The 18608-nt window shown below is 38.4% G+C and overlaps 1 protein-coding gene across 4 annotated transcripts in view; it reads left to right on the forward strand.

Annotated features, from left to right (window-relative positions):
* Positions 1-18608, forward strand: part of LOC113015811 (sodium-driven chloride bicarbonate exchanger-like) — a 50047-nt gene that overhangs the window by 11456 nt on the left and 19983 nt on the right. For 3 of the 4 annotated variants that reach the window (XM_026158136.2, XM_026158132.2, XM_026158135.2), the window contains 3 exons: positions 9764-9845; positions 18059-18202; positions 18363-18504. In XM_026158136.2, coding sequence (XP_026013921.1) covers positions 9764-9845; positions 18059-18202; positions 18363-18504 — 368 coding nt within the window. The remainder of the gene's footprint in view (positions 1-9763; positions 9846-18058; positions 18203-18362; positions 18505-18608) is intronic. The other variant, XM_026158133.2, reaches the window with a different exon arrangement.

Here is an 18608-nt window from a genome sequence, read left to right on the forward strand (position 1 = left end):
TAGACCTCAGTGCAGCATTCGATGTAGCTGAGAGAGTAAAACACACTGTTAGTATTTCAAGGATGTTTGTTGCAGTAGTCTGATTCTTATCTATCTGACTGATTTCAATTTGTGCATGTAAATGGAAACCTTTTTCCACACACAAGATTTAGGCAAACAGAGTTATGTGTTGGGACCAATACTTTCACATTATTCATACTTCTCTTAGTTATACTATTATTAAAAAATCAATGCCTACATTTTCATTGCTGACACCCAACTTTATTCATCAATGAAACAGGATGATACAAATCAACTAAACTACAGGCACATCTAAAAGACATGACAGACTATAGGCCTGGATGACCTCGAATTTCTTGCTAAAAACGATCTAATACGCCTTCAGCTGATCCAGAACGTTGCAGCGAGAGTACTAAATGGGACTGAAACCCTTATTAGCTTTTCTTCTCTGGCTCCCTGTTGTAATCAGGTCCAACCTAATCTTAAAGACCCTCATACTACCTTCAATTCAATGCAGTTTTATTTTTGTAACGCTAGATCACAACAACAGTTGACTCAGGGTGCTTTATATTATAAGGTAAAGACAATACTACAGAGAAAACATAGAAAATCTCCCAACAGTCAGATGACCTCCTTTGAGCAAGCACTTTGGCAACAGTGGGAAGGAAGAACTCAATTTTAACAGGAAAAATCCTCTGGCAGAACCAGACTCAGGTAAAGGCGGCCATCTGCTACCGCCGACTGGGGGAAGAAGACAGGACAAACTTAAAATTAAAATTAAATACAGAGTGGTGTAGAAACACATAAACACTCAGTGCATCATGGGAATCCCCCAGCAACCTAGACCTTTTGCAGCATAACTAAGGGAGGATTCAGGGTCATGTGATCCAGCTCTAACCTCATGCTTTATCACCTTATAATCCTAACAGAGCGCTTCACTCTCTGACTGCAGGCTATGGTTCCTAAAGGGTGCTGCTACCTCCCATTATCCAAAGTATAATGGGAGGTAGTAGCACCCATCAACGTCTCTAAACAAACACTTTTAACCAGCAATATGTTAGAAAGTCTTTATTCTTCATAGCTCCCAGAATAAAATAAATTCATGTACTCTCCTCAAATTCTACAGCTCAAATTTGTGGTCTCTCTCTCTCTTTGTCAATCTGCCAAATGAGCTAGTTATGTGCTAGCTCCATTGCTAGCATTAGATTGGGTCCTAATCCCAGAGAAAAAAAAAAATTAAAAATAAAGACATAAATCCAAGGATGAAACTTGTCTTCAACCCAATTGAATGAGCAAAGGTTCTGGGAACACAAACATTCTTGCGTGCACACTCACAGGTTTGTACTAATTTACATTACATTAGGACATGACTCTGTCCTAATTTGTTTTGAGACATATTGCTGCCATTAAATTCAAGAAGGAGCTAATGCTTTAAAAGATTCATTTTCTGTATAACCATTCACTTTTCTGTTTTCTGTTGTAAATAAAACACAGATTTATGAGATTTTCATATCATTGTATCATCCGTCATCTGTCTTTACTGATATTTTACACAGTGTCCGCTAAAATAAGCTGCCTATTTATGTATTAAAGTGCAACTTTATAATGTTTTTTTCTAAACCACAATCTACTGTGGCCACAAGCAGGGTATAATTTGTGAAACTGTACACTGTTTCCAGATAATAAACTTGCATAAACTTTTATCCCCACTGGGAATAAACATTTAGCAGAGGCAGGAACGTGTTGACCGGAGAGAGGGAAACCCATCCGACCCCCCCTAACGAATCCTGGCCACAAGTATCAGTTACAAGACAACAGCAAGAGCAATGTAGTGTTTCTGTGTGTTTTAATTACCTCTGGATTTTGGCGATTTTGGCCTGCTCTTCTTTACAGAGAAGTGCACCAAAATCCCTCCTGAGACGTGAGCAAACCTGTTGACCAACTATAAGAAACGTTTTACTGCTGTGCTTGCCACCAATAGTTTCTCCACCAAGTGCTAAGTGATGTTTCGCTTGGGGATCAAATACTTATTTCATTCAGTGTCATGCAAATCAATTTATAACAATTATGTAATTAGTTTTTGCTGATAATCTGATTCTCTCTCCATTAAAGTTGTACAGGTCACTTGGTGGGGGAAACAAGCTTCTATCCAAACAATTGCAATGCAACTCAGACCGACTGCAGTCAATTTCAGACAGACTGGGGAACTGCTGTCTAATGCAAACAGATGGCCAACACATTGATATCAACCCGAGTTAGTCTGGAGTTCAACTCATCAGTTGCAAGGTTGCAGAGCCATTTTACTATTAGATTTCCATCCTACATCAACTATGCCACTATTTGTGGAGGAATTTCTCAATTTCTGGGTCAAATCTATGAGGTTCTGGCTGGGCACTGAATGTAGACAGTAACAGATTTGTGGTTTTCATGGATTTATCACACATTGCATATAATTGCCAAATTGACGTGGATCAATCGTAAATTAATGAACACTGATAGAAGACTGTCTTATTGTAATTTGATCACTGTGCTTCTGCATCAGAGTTGGTCACACACCTTCTTCCCACCATAAATAAACCATTTCAAAGGCTACAAGATCACAAGTTTATTGAACAAAGTGGCAATAAGACCCCCATTGTTTGAAGCGTTTGAAGACCCCATTGTGCCGTGGGTCTTCAAACACTGTTTTCCATAGTGTGATCGTACCATTAATGATTTGGTGCTGCAGACCCTGACTTTCTACTAGTTGTCCACTTGATATACTATAACCTCCTGAGAACCAGCCTATTCATTTATGTCCTCTGTAATGGACATTTGTTTTTGGTCTATATCTTTTGACTAATGAAGTCCTGATGTACTAAAAGAAGACATTTCTTCATTTCTTAATGAAGCTTTTATTGTGAATGCATGTTTTGAGCATAGCATAGATATCTACATATTGTAGTTGAACATAGACGTTCTAGCAACCTCCGGCCTTAATATAGAACAAAAATAAAGATAAATATATCACAGCATGAGAAACTAAACCACAAACATAACTGAGAAAGAATATTTTTGGACAAGAACATCTATGCTTGTGAGGGAATGAGGTTTTTTTTTTGCTGTACATCTACAGAACATACTGTAGATTGAATCAAAACAGATGAAGTACAATGTCAAACCTTCCTCCTGAAGGTTGTAACGCTTGGCTTAACATCACTGCGCACATGCTTGCACATGAAGACTTCACACTGTGAGGCATCAAAACCCCCTCTCATGCTCTCTTTGTGTCCAGGCCTGATGGTTTTTTCATCTTTCCTCCTGTGTGCTGCTGTTTCTTCCTATTTTAACACTGCTTTGTGCATATGTGCCGCATATCCAGTACAATTTGTTCATACTATTTCTTTCACATATAATAACTAGTGCATCTAAAACTACAATAAAACTAATAAGCTGTAAAGGGAAAAAAAAGCTACAAGGTGAACAGCTATAGATATAATATCTGTTCAGGTTAAATTCAAGTGTCTCTGTTCATCATACCATTTCTACCCCTCCTCCATCTCCTCTAGAGTCTTGATCACGTGAGTCCTGCCCCTGTTCCCCCTGAAGCCTCTGTCACTGACCAGCGCATTAACTGAGAACCAGCTGATTTAATTCTACCCACAGTGCAGGGCCCTCAATCACTGATCCCATGGTCAAAGACAAGGCTTTATCCTGCTGGCAGATTAATCTCAACCCAGATTGGTGAGCTGGGATGTAGCTGTGTGTGCTGGTCTGGGGTCAGTAACATACGCCAGAAATACCGTTGTCCAAAAATAGAAGCAGGGACCTGCAGGCAGGAGATTCTGGCTCATCTGTTATATTAAACAGAGTAAAGCTTTGTTTGGGACAGAAAAAAACAAAAGTTCTCATTTGATATTGTTTATTACATCATTTATTCTGTGTGGAAATGAGAGAAAATACAGGAGTGAAGCAGTCAGGACAGTAGGGTGGAACTCATTGTTTCTAGTTATTATATTTCTCTCTGGTTTTCAGTAATAGGTAATGAATATAGATGCACAAACTCCTCAACGCTTCCTGTGTTGAAAAACAAAACAGTTCAGAGGAATGGGAGAAAAAAAGTAAATAAACATACTCCAACAAAATACATGCGCCAGAAAAAAAATTGACATTTTGCCTCTATAATACTTTAGTTTACGGTGAGCTCAAGTTCAACTCAGTTAGTGAAAGGTGATCTTTCCAAAGGGCATTATTCCAAAAATCAGTCAGAAGGTTTGTCCAGGCACACCTTTACAATTTTAAGCCATGTTATTTTTAGAGAGGAGGGGCTTTCTCATGGTAACCTTTCGAAACGAGCTATAATTATTTAGTCTTTTTCTAATTGCACTGTCTTTAACACTTAACATGCCTAATTGCAGGCTGATCTTGTGGTGAATCTGTCAAATGACTTTAAATTAGAGATGGCACGATACCACTTTTTTATGTCCGATACCGATACCGATATCATAAATTTGGATATCTGCCGATACCGATATGAATCCGATATAGTGTTTTTTAATCAACAAAACTGTTTTTTTTTAATATCTTGCTGCATTTTGTATAAGTTCATACTCAAGTTTAAAACAACAACTACACTAAAGCTATTCTGTTATACCTGTATGCAAAAAAAAATATTTCATAGTTCAGCAATACTGATCAATCTAATAAACTTAAACCTGCACCATCCTCCCTATTCTGGTATTTTAAAGAGTACTTAGCGTAAATATTAAGCAACCTAACTAATAGGGTTCCAACTCCCAGCAACAACAAAAATAAATAAATAAAAAATAGGGAACCACCCTTCACGCTCCACCTCATGATGCTTAATCGACGTAATCAACCTTAATTTGATGCAGTGTAAAAAAAAAATGCACAGAAATCAATTATTTTTCAAGAAATATTAAATAGCTTCAACATCTTTCTTCAACAAAATTGCAGACTGCACAGATGGTACCTTCCCAAAGGAAAAAGTACTATAGCTTACTAGGGTATATATATTAGACTTAATAGTCACTATATACAGTAATTGACTTCTATTCATTTTACATCAAATTAAAACTTTGGGTGTCAGATAATTATTTATTAAAAGCTAGACATTTTAAATGAGAATAAGAAAGAAAAGTATGTCTTTGTGCCCCCTTTTCCCTGGTAATGTCCTATCGGCCCCCCTGGCTAAACTTTGCTAGATCCGCCCCTGCACAGTTACCAGCCGTCAACTACAGTAGAAAAAGATCCTCGAGTAGAAAGTAATATATTCTAACAACAGCTTATCAAGCTTAAACGTGCTGCTGTTGTTTATCCACTGGTTTCCTCTTTCTGGTGCAAAGTGGGCCAAAAACAAACAAGAGAGACGGACTCGCCACAGAAAAGCTGATCAGCTGATCATTAAGCAGTTTCATGATTGAAGTAGCAGCAAGAAGAGGCAGTCGTTTGTTAAGCTTAACGCAGGAATGCTTTACAAACATTCAGAGATGGACTTACACACTTGCTTTACTTCTCTCGGGATAACTTTGTGCCGGGTTGCTAGCGAAGCTCCAAATGCTATCCAGACCACCGACAGGTCCCGCATGCCACAGCCGCTCTATCACGTGATGCATACTGCTCCGACGTGCTAACGTTCTGAGGTGAGTTATGGCGTGTTGCAAGTTTTGTGAGGTGCTTTCGTGATATTTAATGGATCGGATTACATTTTTTATTTTTCTCCGATATCCGATCCAGTAATTTAGGTCAATATCGGACCGATACCGATACATAATATCGGATCGGTCCATCTCTACTTTAAATTAGGGTGCACAAACCCAGAACAAAGTTTTGGAGTCACCCTGTCAAATAAACCAGTTAAGTGACCTTTGCAGTACTACAGATTTACTGTGAGGAAGAGTCGAGAAAGATCTTGTTTTTCTTAATATTCTTTGCTATTAAGTGTCATGTAGAGTAGTTGTTCTGGCTCCTCTGAGTCCATCCTGAGTGGAGTTTCTCCATTGAAGAAGCTCTCCGTACACCTGTCTAGTAATCAAATATGGAGTATACACGGCCTGAGTTTGCAAGATTTCTCTGACAGATCATGGTCGTCATTATTAATTCCATAATTAACCAAACTTGGATATCCACCAACTGCCCACAAACAATCTCTAAGTTTCCATTCACTCTTAACTATACTAATAACTAATAAAACTAATGACTATCACAGGTGGACCATATTCTCCTATTCGACTCCTGGTAATTCTTTATCTCTTCTTTGACAGGGCTCCCATATGCAAACCTGTAGTGCTGCTAAATCTCCCTGCCAACTGCTCTCTATCAGTAAACCATTCACTTCTTAACTATGACTTCTTTAAACTTGCCAAGTGTTGCCTGGGTTTGCTCTTTGGATCCACCTTTTGGCAAAGCATGACACCAGAACTGTTACAAACATTCAGATCTTCACTGCAGCTTCTACCAAGAAAGAAAAGGACAGGGATTATATCAGTTTATTAGTGTTTCTGTACTTTTTCGCTCCTTGACATATACACACTTTGTCTTGAGTGACTCATATGTGTGACTGTAGATTGAGGTGCAGTACATGGAGTCTGTAGAGGGTTGATTCTGGATGCATAGGCATAAATAGTGACAAAATGGAGACACTGAGGAAATGTCAGATTATCATTTACCATCTGCCACACTGTAAAAAAAATTGTAATATAAAAGTATTTTACTGTGTATTTTACAGTTTTGTACTGTTCTTCTAGAATATCATTAAATTCACATAAATAGACTGTGATTTAACATTTCAAATGTAAATCAACGTAAAATCACTGTAAATGTAATAAAACATAATTTTCTTGTTTTTTTAAATGTATCTGTCTGTACATATGCATATTTAGATTGTTAAAATACATTCACAAATGTATCATAATTTCACAAATATTTGTCTGTTATTTGAAAGATTGAACTGTTAAATTCAAACGTAATGCTATGGAAAAATCTATAAAATGATTTGTATAAACTTTTTTTTTTTACACCAAATAATAATTATTATTATTGTTATTTAGGGCGATGGTGGCTCAAGAGTTGGCAGTTCGCCTTGTAATCAGAAGGTTGCCGTTTCGAGCCCCAGCTCGGACACTCTCGGTCATTTTGTCCTTGGGCAAGACACTTCACCTACCACCTACTGGTGATAGCCAGAGGGGAATTATAAAGTAGAATTGTAAGGCGCTTTGAGGGTCTCAAAGCGCCTCCTTTGCATATGTAAGTTAACATGAAATTTCAGACTTAAAATGACAAAAAGTAACTGTCTTAGTCTAAATGATTAACTTAACTCTCCAGCCCTGTCTCCAGTTCAGTAACTTCAAATATATGCTTCACATATTCATAGTTTTTTCCATGTCTAATTCATTAAAAGTTTTTCCTTGACCTTAAACAGGGTGTAAAAACTGCCTTCCTGCGTCACAGTCTGCAAAGATATTCTAACCATATAATGGTCAACATGGTGAGATATTTTGGAGCCAATGGGCAGCATTGCTGCCATTTTGAAATGTCCATGAAAAACTTCAAATTTTCTCTGTCAACAACTTATTCAATTCAATCTTTATTGGCAGACTTCATGTCCATAAAAACAAGACAAAAAAAAACACACACACACAACACTCCCCCCCCCCCCCCCCCCAACACAAGGTATAAACCATTAAATATATATATGTATATAAATAAGTATCTAAAACATTTGTAAAAAAATATAAAACCATAATATACATAAAGCACAATTACTTAAAATAAATCAATAAATACACAAACACTTTAACCAGTGCTTTCTGAGACTGGATGAGTAACGGGAACCACTCAGTGTCGGATCTGTGAGTGCTAAAATTATACTGTTACTCGAACCATCCAGTCGTTCTCTAAAATTGAACATTAGCTTCCTTAAAAGTGCTTTAAAAGTCCAAACACCCACAGCTACAAACATCTGGCTGGCACTACCACTTCTAGGTATCCTGCAAAGGATTCTCATCGCATCATTATATGCAACATGCAGCTTCTGCATGCTACATTGTTTGTAGGATGACCACAAGGGGGCAGTATATAGCGGTGTGCAATACGCTTTAAACAAAGTAATAAAGTGACCGAGGTATTTCACCTTTTTATGAACTTCAAGAGTTTTTTGTGCCAGTTTAAACAAAGGGAAATTTAGCTGTTTATCCTGCTTGGTTCTACATATCAAAACAGCACTTTTAGCAGCATTGTACTCAATGTCATATTGCACACCATATTCAGTACAGACATTAAGAAGATCCTGTAACCCAGCACTGCTTGGACTAAAAACAACCAGGTCATCTGCATACATGAGATGATTTATCAGTGCTTTACCTAATATACACCCAGTGTTACAGGCTCTCAGTTGTATGGACAAATCATCAACATACAAATTAAATAAAATTGGAGACAAAATCCCACCCTGTCTAACACCATTGCTGACACCAAAGGGGGCAGAAATACTGCTTCCCCATTTAACCTGCATGTTCTGATGAGCGTACCAGTAAGAGAGAATCCTCACGATGTACTGAGGAACTCCCCGTCTCTTCATTTTATCAAAAAGTTTTCTGTGGTTCACTCGATCAAAAGCCTTAGAGGCATCAATGAAAGACATGAGAACAGATGAATTTTTAGCCCTGTACAAACTGTACAAATCATGCTATTGTCCTTTTTTTTGGTGTAGTGTATTGAATTAGATGATTGAAGTCTGAAGCAACAAGGTATATTGGCCGTTTATTTATTTAGCAAACAGGGGCGTCAGTGGCATGCAGAAGCCACAACAGCCTGAGGGCCCTAACAAAGAAAAATAGACCGAACACAAATTTCTCTACTTTTTGTGCTAAGTTTATTTTTTTGGTCAAATACTATTGTGTGAAGACTACCAAAATGCTTGTTGATACTGAATAATTCGATGATTTGCACATTCATAGGGAACATCTAGTAAAACACATATGATCTAGGAGCTAAAGACAAGACTCCTAACAAAAAGAGAGAGAGTGATAAGACGCAGAGTCAGAGGTATAAGAGAAAGTGACAAGGAGATAGAGAATTTATCGCTACGACCACTTTTCTACTACTAGAAGCCACAGAAGTTGTCTCCTTTTTTTTTGTCTCCAGAGCATATGTTAAAAACACCACATTCATATTTCAGTGTTTTCAGTGAATATTAAAAGCACAGTGAACACTCAAAAGTGTGTTTTTTTATTTGTCAAGGTCAGAGCTATTTATAGAAGGGTGTTACCAGAAAAGCACTACTCTGTGTCCATTATCACCAGGCCTTGTTTCTTCCACTCTACACTGAGTGTGTGCTCTTGCTCCAGTTCCCAAGAAACTGGGCTTGGGGAAGGTGTGGGTGGGTTAGCGTTTACATGATTTAAAGCGTACACACAATAAGGCGATCTTCTTAAAGGTGTAACTGAAAATGGTGTACTCTGGCATTCCATAGATGAATGTGCTCCTTCTAAATTGCAATTGGCTGTCTGTTGTTGCCATGGTAACAGTGACTGGATGTCAGCCTTAATGCTGAGTTTTCCTGTGTGTTTATTTCAAGACACATCGTCTCACTAGGCTGATAGCAGGGGAGGCAGAGAATTGTTGCATTTAGGGCAACAGGGAAGTGCTACACCTGTGAATTTGTAGGAAGATAATATTAAAAATGTGCATGCTACATACAAATTGTTGGTTCTTATTTTTTTAATGCTGAGTAATCACCTTTGCCTCTGTGTGTCTCCTGTAGAGAACTGATGAAGAGGCAATAGTGGACCGCGGGGGCACACGCTCCATGCTCACCACCAATTTTGAGAAGGAAGAACTAGAAGGTAACATCACTAAGTGATACTGAACATTTGCTTGATACAACAGAGGCCAAAATATTCAAATGTTTATTCCCAGGTGACTCAACAACTGCTCACACCAACATTTTCCATAACACTGATCAATTATATCTATCATTTTCATGTGTTATATAATATCAATGTAATATATAAAAGCTACAACATAGCAGTGTTAATCATAGCAGAGCCTAGGAACACCAGAAAAGCCGTATATAATATCAGTCCACCTGTCTAAGTCATTGCAAATGGATGTTGGATTTTGATGTGAGTGCTGCTGCATCAAAGAGCACAAGGTCTTTTCTCTGCACATCTGCTTGCATCAGCATTTCAGATGACATAAAAGAGACAGAGGTGCAATTTCTGCACCAAACAGCATCCTGAATAGACAACAAAGTTCAAAGGGTTACAAAAGGGTTTCCTTTTTGTAAAAGTGGACTTAATTTTTGTTTAAAAAGAAAAACCTTAATAAATCCACAGGGAAATATCAGCAAATAAGAAAACATCTTAAAAATGCAAAAAGATCAGTACTCCATGACAATCATATAATGTAAGCAGACCAAACCTTGGGTTTAGTCCAAGAGGATCTGGAACAGGCTCTCTGTTATGATATGTTTAAAAGTCATTAACTTTATAGTGCTAAGTAGCATCGCATGTTAAGACAAAGACTAACCTGACTATGTTAACAACAATGAGAGAATTGAATGTTGACTCACCAGTTTTAGTAATACAACTGTCCCCATATCTATTTTTGAATTTATTACCTTTATTATTTGACATTTTTCTTCTGCTCTTGCTCTTGACGAAGGCGGTCGCACTTTTCTCCTCTCCGCCTTTCCCTTAGCTTCCCTGCTTAGCCTCTTATGTCCTTGTCTAGTCTCGTGTTTTTTTGTATTACTTTTCCCTGGAACACTCTCTCACAGTCTGTTCTCTAAAACCTAAAAGAGGAATTATGGATTTGATCAATTGGTCCCTAAATGCAATTGACACCCCTTTCTCAACGAGAAGTTTGGGCTTGGGTGAGCCTGAGTGCTGAAGATATCTACCTATTCGGAACCATGGTAACAGGGTTCTGGCTGATCGGAGCTGGCTTGGCCCTGACTTATCGAAGAATTAAGAAAGCGGAACCGGCTGTTTTTTTTGTTTCCTGTTCTCATGCTGTCCTCTCAGGAGCCCAGCATGAGTAGAGGTCTCTTTTTTTTTCCTCTTGTACTTTCCCATTGTAGTGTATATTTCAGTGTTTTCTTTTTCTGTAACGCTACCAATCTCCGACCTGTATCCCCATGTGATGTCTGTGTCGTGTGTGTAAGGTTGTGGGGGGGGGGGGGGGGGGGGTCCTATTTCACTGCAGGCCAACCTGCACGTGGCGAATAAAGCCTTGATTGATTAAAGGTAGTGAACATTACTCATACTAACGTGCTAAACCTGTAATTTTGCAATACAAGTGTAATTAAAAAAAAAAAAACAACCCTGATGTATTTACATGTTTAGTAAGATGACCAAAGACAATCTAAACTAGGTGAAAATAGGCAAAATAATGTGGGTACATGAAATAATTTTAGAAAGCAGCATACAAGACAAAGGCCTGTTAGGAGGCAAATGGTGAAAATAAATGTACATTCATATCGAGAGCATTAAAGAGTTTTCTGTGCAATAGTCAAACAATAGAAAGCTTTGGTACACTCAAAAGATGAGTTATTACTGAAGCAGAATTGGTTCCCCGTCAGCATCCACAGAATTTTTGTTACCAGGCAACGTGGATCTAGGTAGCTGGCAGAAATGTCAGTCTTTTATTCTGACACTCTGTCAGTGAGGCAGTACTTTCATCTCAAGGACCCGCATCTCTGGATGATGGTTTCCATAATTACTTTATTCTTGTCTGTTGCTGTGGTAACACAGACTCTTCAAAAAGCAGGAAAAGAAGATCCTCTGAAGTTATGTCACTGCATAACTCCTCCTACTAGATTAGTTCTAGGAGAGTTAATTATGTGTATTACATCACTGTTAATAGATCCAATTCAAATACAAAATTGAACAATATCTCAATAGAAAGTATTCCCTTAATGTGTTAAGTATGACCCCTATTCTAAAAAATTGGAATGTTGTGTGAAATGTAAATAAAAAAAATATGAAAATATGAAAAGAATAATATGAGCTTGTTTTGAATTTAAATTTGAATTTGTTTGCAGCAACATGTTACAAAAATATTCTTTCAACAAGAGTCGTAAACATTTGGGTACTAAAGAGATCATCAGTTGGACCTTTTGAGGAGGAATGTTATCTCATTCCTGTCTGACATTCTAGGACTCTAGCTGCTCAACAGTCGTGGGTCTTCTGTCATATTTTTGAAAGGTCCGGACTGCAGGCAGGCAATTCAAATCCTGGGCTCTTCAACAATGAAGCTACGTTGTTGTAAAAGGTAGAGCGTGCGGTTTAGCATTATCCCTCTGAAATATGTGAGGCCTTTCCTGAAAAAGATCTTGACTACACCAGAGAAGAGCGGTGACGTTTCTGTTCACATGTTACTTCTTCTTTGGATAACAAAGCTTGTGGATAACATGGTGGACTGTTTTCATGAACAGCAATTTCTAGAAGTGATCTTGAGTCTATGTAGATATTTCAATTTCAATTCAATTTCAATTCAATTTTATTTATATAGCGCCAAATCACAACAAAAGTCGCCTCAAGGCGCTTCATATTTCCATGACATAATCATGGCTGGGTTTAATGCAGTGCCGCTTTAGGTTGAGAAGATCATGAGCATTCAATATTGACTTATTAGTGTCCCTTACACACAGAGACTTCTCTAGAGTCTCAGAATCTCTTGAGTATATGATATGCTCTATATGGTGACATAGTCACAGCCTTTGCTGTTAATGAGCATTATTCTGAAAGCTCTAGATTTTTATAGAGTGGTAAATCTCTTCCACTTTTACTTAAGAGAAGCTCAGTTAACTTAATTAGGTGCAAAATGTTCCTCCGGTTATTTCTTTATCACCGCTTACTTTTTGTAATCTTTTGTTGCCCGGTCCCAACATTTTTGAGACATGTTTGCTGACATTAAATTCAAAATCAGGATGATATAATTTCTCTAACTGTTCAAAGTCAAGGAGAAATTTCGCCACCACCTTCCCCTTTTTCACAAGGGAAACATGGTCTTTTGATAAGCTGATGTCCTCAGTAATCTCTGTCATTGCTCAGGAGCTGTTGAGGATGGAGGACTTTCAGCACTGGGTATCTCACCTGCAGCTGGATGTGAGATGTCTTCTCAGATGTATGCCTGATAGGTCTCTGTGAGTGGGGAGACCCAGAAGTGTTCGCTGTTGGTGACCACTTGGATGTGGTTGTTATGAGGAAAACTCTGACAACAGGTGCTTCATTGACTGGGTAGGGGGGTATTTTCAAGAGAAGGACCATAAATGGCACTTGTTTGAAGTTGCACCTTCAAACAAATATGTGGAGGACAGTTTTTCTGGCTTTGAGCTATTTCTTGCTGCTTCTGAAAATTGTAATGTCTTGTTAAGGACGTCAATGCAACAGCAGTGGTGTATATAAACTGTCAGGGAGGCTTTCTCTCGGTGACATTACACAAGTTGGCTCACAGCCTGATTATGTAGAGCAGCAAACAACTCCTCTCATTAAGTGTGACGCATGTTCCTGGTGTGTTGAACACTGGAGCGGATTTGCTCTCCAGAGGTTCTCTACTCTACAGGGAGTGGTGACTCAATCCCAAAATAGTTTACCAGCTGTGGGACAAGTTTGGTAAGGCGTCCGTAAATCTGTTTGCATCATGCAATGAATTATTTTCTATAAGAAACGAGGGCGAGGACACAAAATCTCACCTCACCCATGGCTGAATGTGCTGCTACATGTGTTTCTCCCTTTCAACCTCAGGGAGCAGTGACTGTCTCTGATTTTAATTGCTTCTCATTGACCCAACAGGTCATGGATGACCATCCATGGCCTGTTGGGTCAATGAGAAGCAATGAGCCTGTCTGCTCCACAACCAGCAGTGGCCACTGCCTTTGTGACTCAATCCCAAGAGGGTTGAGGGACTTAGCGTCACAGAGACATAGGCAGCTTTTTCAACCACATCCAATGCAGTTAGTTCTCAGGGCCTGGCATGTGAAAACTTGAATTTGAATGAGTCTGTTCTTCTTCTGTGGGTCATTGAGACCATTCAGAGTGCAACAGCTCTTTCCACATGTTCACTTTATGGTGTGTATCTTAGATATGGTGTTCAGATAGTGCTCAGTTCCAAAGCTGTTATGCTTCCTTCAGGATTTGCTAGATAACATGTATTAAAATGTATTTGGCTGCAATTTCAGCCAGTCATGTTGGCTTTGGTTCTGCACCAATTGGTCAGAATTCTCAGATAAGGAGGTTTATGAAGGGAGGCCACTAGCTGAGGTCTCCTGCCAAGCCTGTTTTTCCCTTGTGCGATTTACTGACAGTTTTAGAGGCACTTTTAGAGCTGCCTTTTGAGCCTTTAGAATGTCTTTACTTAAAGGAACTTTCACTCGAAACACTCCTATTGCTGTCTAGATAAAATCCGATGTTTCTGTATCCTATGCCTGCCTTCGTGTTTAAGGATAGGGAGTCTACCTATAGCTGTCCCACACTGGAGCTTTTAACTTTTCATCTCCTGTTTTTTGCTGATGAGAGCCAGACGTGGCTTCACTTTGCAGTGTCTGAGCTTAAAAATGTAACCAGAACTAAAGGGTTTAGGAAAAGCAACAAACTCCTTCCTGGGATCCTTCTTACAGAAGGAATCATGTGTCCCTCCAGTGGTTGCCACACTGGAGTGCCAGGGACTGCAGCCTCCTGTGTACCTGCATGCACATTACACCAGGAGAATACCAAAGGCTAGGTCACGCACCTTTTTTAAGAGTGTTTCTGTTGGGGACATCCATACAACTGCTAGCTGGGCAACCCCACACACATGATTTAGGTTTTATTGCATTGATGTTACCGCACCCTTGTCACACTTAGCATGTTTACTATTATTAGCTGCATGCTGACTTTAGTCTTGTTGACTTTACTCTGCAATATTCTATATTGCATAAAATTTGGAGCAACACTGAAAGGAGTTCCCAGAAATACTTGTTTCATGTTTGATTAACATTTGATATGAAATTATAGCAAGCAGCTGCTTTAGGAAGTTACTGACATTAGGAATATATTCTGTAAATGTATATTTTACAGAATTTTGAATATGAATATATTTGAAATAATCAGCTATTTTAGCTATTTTAAATAGTCTCCAGTTGGCATCAAAAACTGAGATATATATAAAGACTATCTCTAATCAAAGAAAACTTTGCAATGTCAACAAGTACAAGAGGTTGCCACACATGACATGAATAAACTGAGAACATAAACTGTACTGCTTCTTCAGAGGCCAAGGCAGTTGTATGATAAGACTGCAAAACCCAGCAAAAGCCAATCAGAATTACTTTTGTCAGTAGTCACGTAATCCTACACATACATGAATACACACCCATGGACTTGAGGATGTGGACGCTAAAACACAGCATGTCACACAGCTGAGTGAATTCAGGCTGAGGCTGACTGAAAGCCAGTGAGATGTGGCAACAGAAGAAAAGGAAAAGAAACATCCTATGACATCAGCAGTAGTTTAGGCCTGGAGGACAAGTGCTATTTTTGTAAAGTCCTTCACTTGTGAGACTTGCTCATGAACTCTAAAGCTCTCTTGCTTTCCTGTTATGTGTTCCTCAGCTGCCTAGGTCCTGTCTGTTCATATATGAAATTTCCTGCATATGCACAGTCATTCTCTCCTCGGCTTCTGACATGCATAATTCAGTCAATGCTGAGAACAGTTTGCATCGGCAACGGTACATGCTCTGTTAAGAAGATAGCCTCCAAACTACAAATCTATTCTGACCTGTCGTTCATTTTCTCATTGCATCCTCTGAGATCTAATTTTTTCTCTGGATTCCTATTGGTGCAGGGTGTGTACTCTGAAATGATCTGATGTTACTGTGCTCCTAGATGATTCATCTTTTGTCTTTTCATTGCTTAAATCTGATTAGTATGCTGTGATGAGATTAGGCATGTATCCAAGCAAGTGAAAACAATTCAAGGCAATCACTGGGATATTTTTATCTGACAAAATATACAATATACAGTACCGAAAATATACAGTACCGAGTTTTTCTGATAATCAATCAGATATGTATAGGAAGTGTATTCACACTTCAACTGTACATTGCAAATATAATAATAAATAATCTTTCCTCCTATATTAAAAAATACACATATCCTGAGGATTTAAAATACTTGTACTTGTACAGTTGAAATGTTGTGTTGAAATGCACACAGTTTTCACATGAACACTAATTTCAAATGCATACTTTCACTTTAATTCAGCATGTATACTGTTACAAACAAAGTGATATATTTAATGGTTGCTAATGATAAATTATTTATGAATGAAATAACCTTTTTTACAGTGGTATGCAAAATGGGTTTGATCTTTTCCTCTAAAGGTGAATGCCAGCAAGAGTGTTGTTTTTTCAGTAAAGTAGACATGTAAATTTGTACAAAAGTGCTAGTGCCTTTGATGGGTTGATGAAAACAGTATAACCAACCACTTTCCCTTGTGTCATCTTTCTGGTGAGAAAAAAATGACTTAAAGTGATGCTCCTTTGACGCACCCTATTTTGTGGCTCCCTAGCATCAAATTTCATGGGGTATATCCATGTGGTGTCACATTATGCCGGACAATGTGGCGCCTCATACGGTGGTGAAGCCAAATAAAGAGAACAGCGTGTGTAGAAGTATTGTCTGTGTCCGGACACAGAGCTGAGAGCCGGCAGGAAGGCAGCAGTGGCCAGGCAGCTCGATTGCAATAAAAGAGGAGAAAGTCAGCTCGCATTATCTTCTCACTGACCCTGCGGATGCGCGCGTACATACACATGGACATTAGAAAAAGGCCTTTGTGCTACATTGTACAATATCCTTTCACAATCTCCCTTTCATTATCTGTTCTGTATTTATTTGATGAAAGTAAGTAATTACAAAGATATTATAATGTCAAAATCATTTCAACTTGTGCAAAGATGACCAAAGACCCTAGAGGTAGTAGTTCGTTAAATAATGTCTTTGTGGTTTTTACCTAACAGACAATGGCATTTACTTCTCTATATTACTGGGCAAGTTGAGCATTGTTATTTTTATTTATGTACAAGCTACAAGCTATGATAGCTTGTTTTTATTATTTTTTTCTAGACCCGTTTTTGAAATATGATATAATAATATAATTTTCTTTATTAAACCAGCATTTGTGACAGTTAAAAATATGCCAGTATGGGTTCTTTTTATATGCATAAAAATAGGCTAAAGTCTAAACTCAACACTGCAATTCTATATGTGATTTACTTCTACTTGGGAATGAAAGGTCTATAAGTTGAATTAGATGATGTGCATTGGTATATTTAACCAATGTACTCATTCAGCTGCTGTCCTAACACATGTAGCAACGTGTTCACCTGTAGAAAAAGGTTTAGGTAAAATAATATTTACAAGTTTTCCACAAAGTTTACAGCAAATGACTCAAAATACGGTGGCTAAAGGCTAAAGGATGTTTTCTTTTCACTGGAGTACCACAAGGATTGTTGCTCAGTCCCATTTTCTTTGTATTCTACACCAGGTCTTTTGTTTTATTTATCTGTATGGGTGACCTCTGTCACAGTTATCATGCTAATGATACTTAGCTTTATTTCCACAGGATGTACGTACCCCCAGTTGTGCCAGGGATCTAACAACATTAATAAAATTTCTGCCACGTTTAAATATAATATAATATATAATATATAATAATTAGTTTACCCAGATGGTAAAAGTGTTTGGTTAGGCAGTTATAGAGTAATGTAAGACTGCACAATGCAACCCAGCTGTTTTATTTTGCATTTTGATTTTGAAAAGATAACAGATTTTACATGAATAATTAAAAACATTCACTGAAATAATCAGGACATTTCCTGATAAATAAAAGTTTGTCTCTAAGAATTAAACTTGTGACATTTTGGGCTTTTACTGAGCTACTTCTTAATCTTGCCACATCCCACATTGGCAGTATTCCTGCGTATGAGTCACTGGTGAGTGACTCACCGATTAGGTCTGTAAAATTTTAGATCAATGACACAGCTAATCTTCATCTTTTTCCATCTTTTCTCTAGGTCACCGCACTCTATACATTGGGGTTCACGTTCCTCTAGGCAGGAGGTCGCACCGACGACATCGTCACCATGGACACAGACACAGGAAGAGGTCCAAAGAGAGGGATTCCACAGCTGAGGATGGAAGAGAATCCCCATCACACAGTAGGTTTTGGTTCTAAAATGCTGATTTAGATTACACATTTTTACAGAACCTGGGTTATGTGCTTCTAATCCATGTCTTCCAGTGGTATTCAAATTCTTAATTTCTTTGGCTTTTTTCTTCTTTTCTGTGCTTGTCTTCCACCTATCAAACTTGCTGCAGCAGACACACCAGCTCAGAGGGTGCAGTTTCTGTTGGGGACTGAGGATGGCGATGAGGAACACATCCCCCACGCCCTGTTCACTGAGCTGGACGAAATCTGCCTCAGGGAGGGTGAGGATGCTGAATGGAAGGAGACAGCAAGGTATGCCTTTGTATTTTTTCTCCCCTGTTGTGCTTGAGACTTTGAATTGTTTCTATCTAAATAAAAGCTTATTAAATTGATGTGGCTAGAGGACTATGAGTTAG

This window comes from Astatotilapia calliptera, chromosome 23, assembly GCF_964374335.1.
Source record: "Astatotilapia calliptera chromosome 23, fAstCal68.1, whole genome shotgun sequence".
In the NCBI taxonomy this organism is placed as follows: Eukaryota; Metazoa; Chordata; class Actinopteri; order Cichliformes; family Cichlidae; genus Astatotilapia; species Astatotilapia calliptera.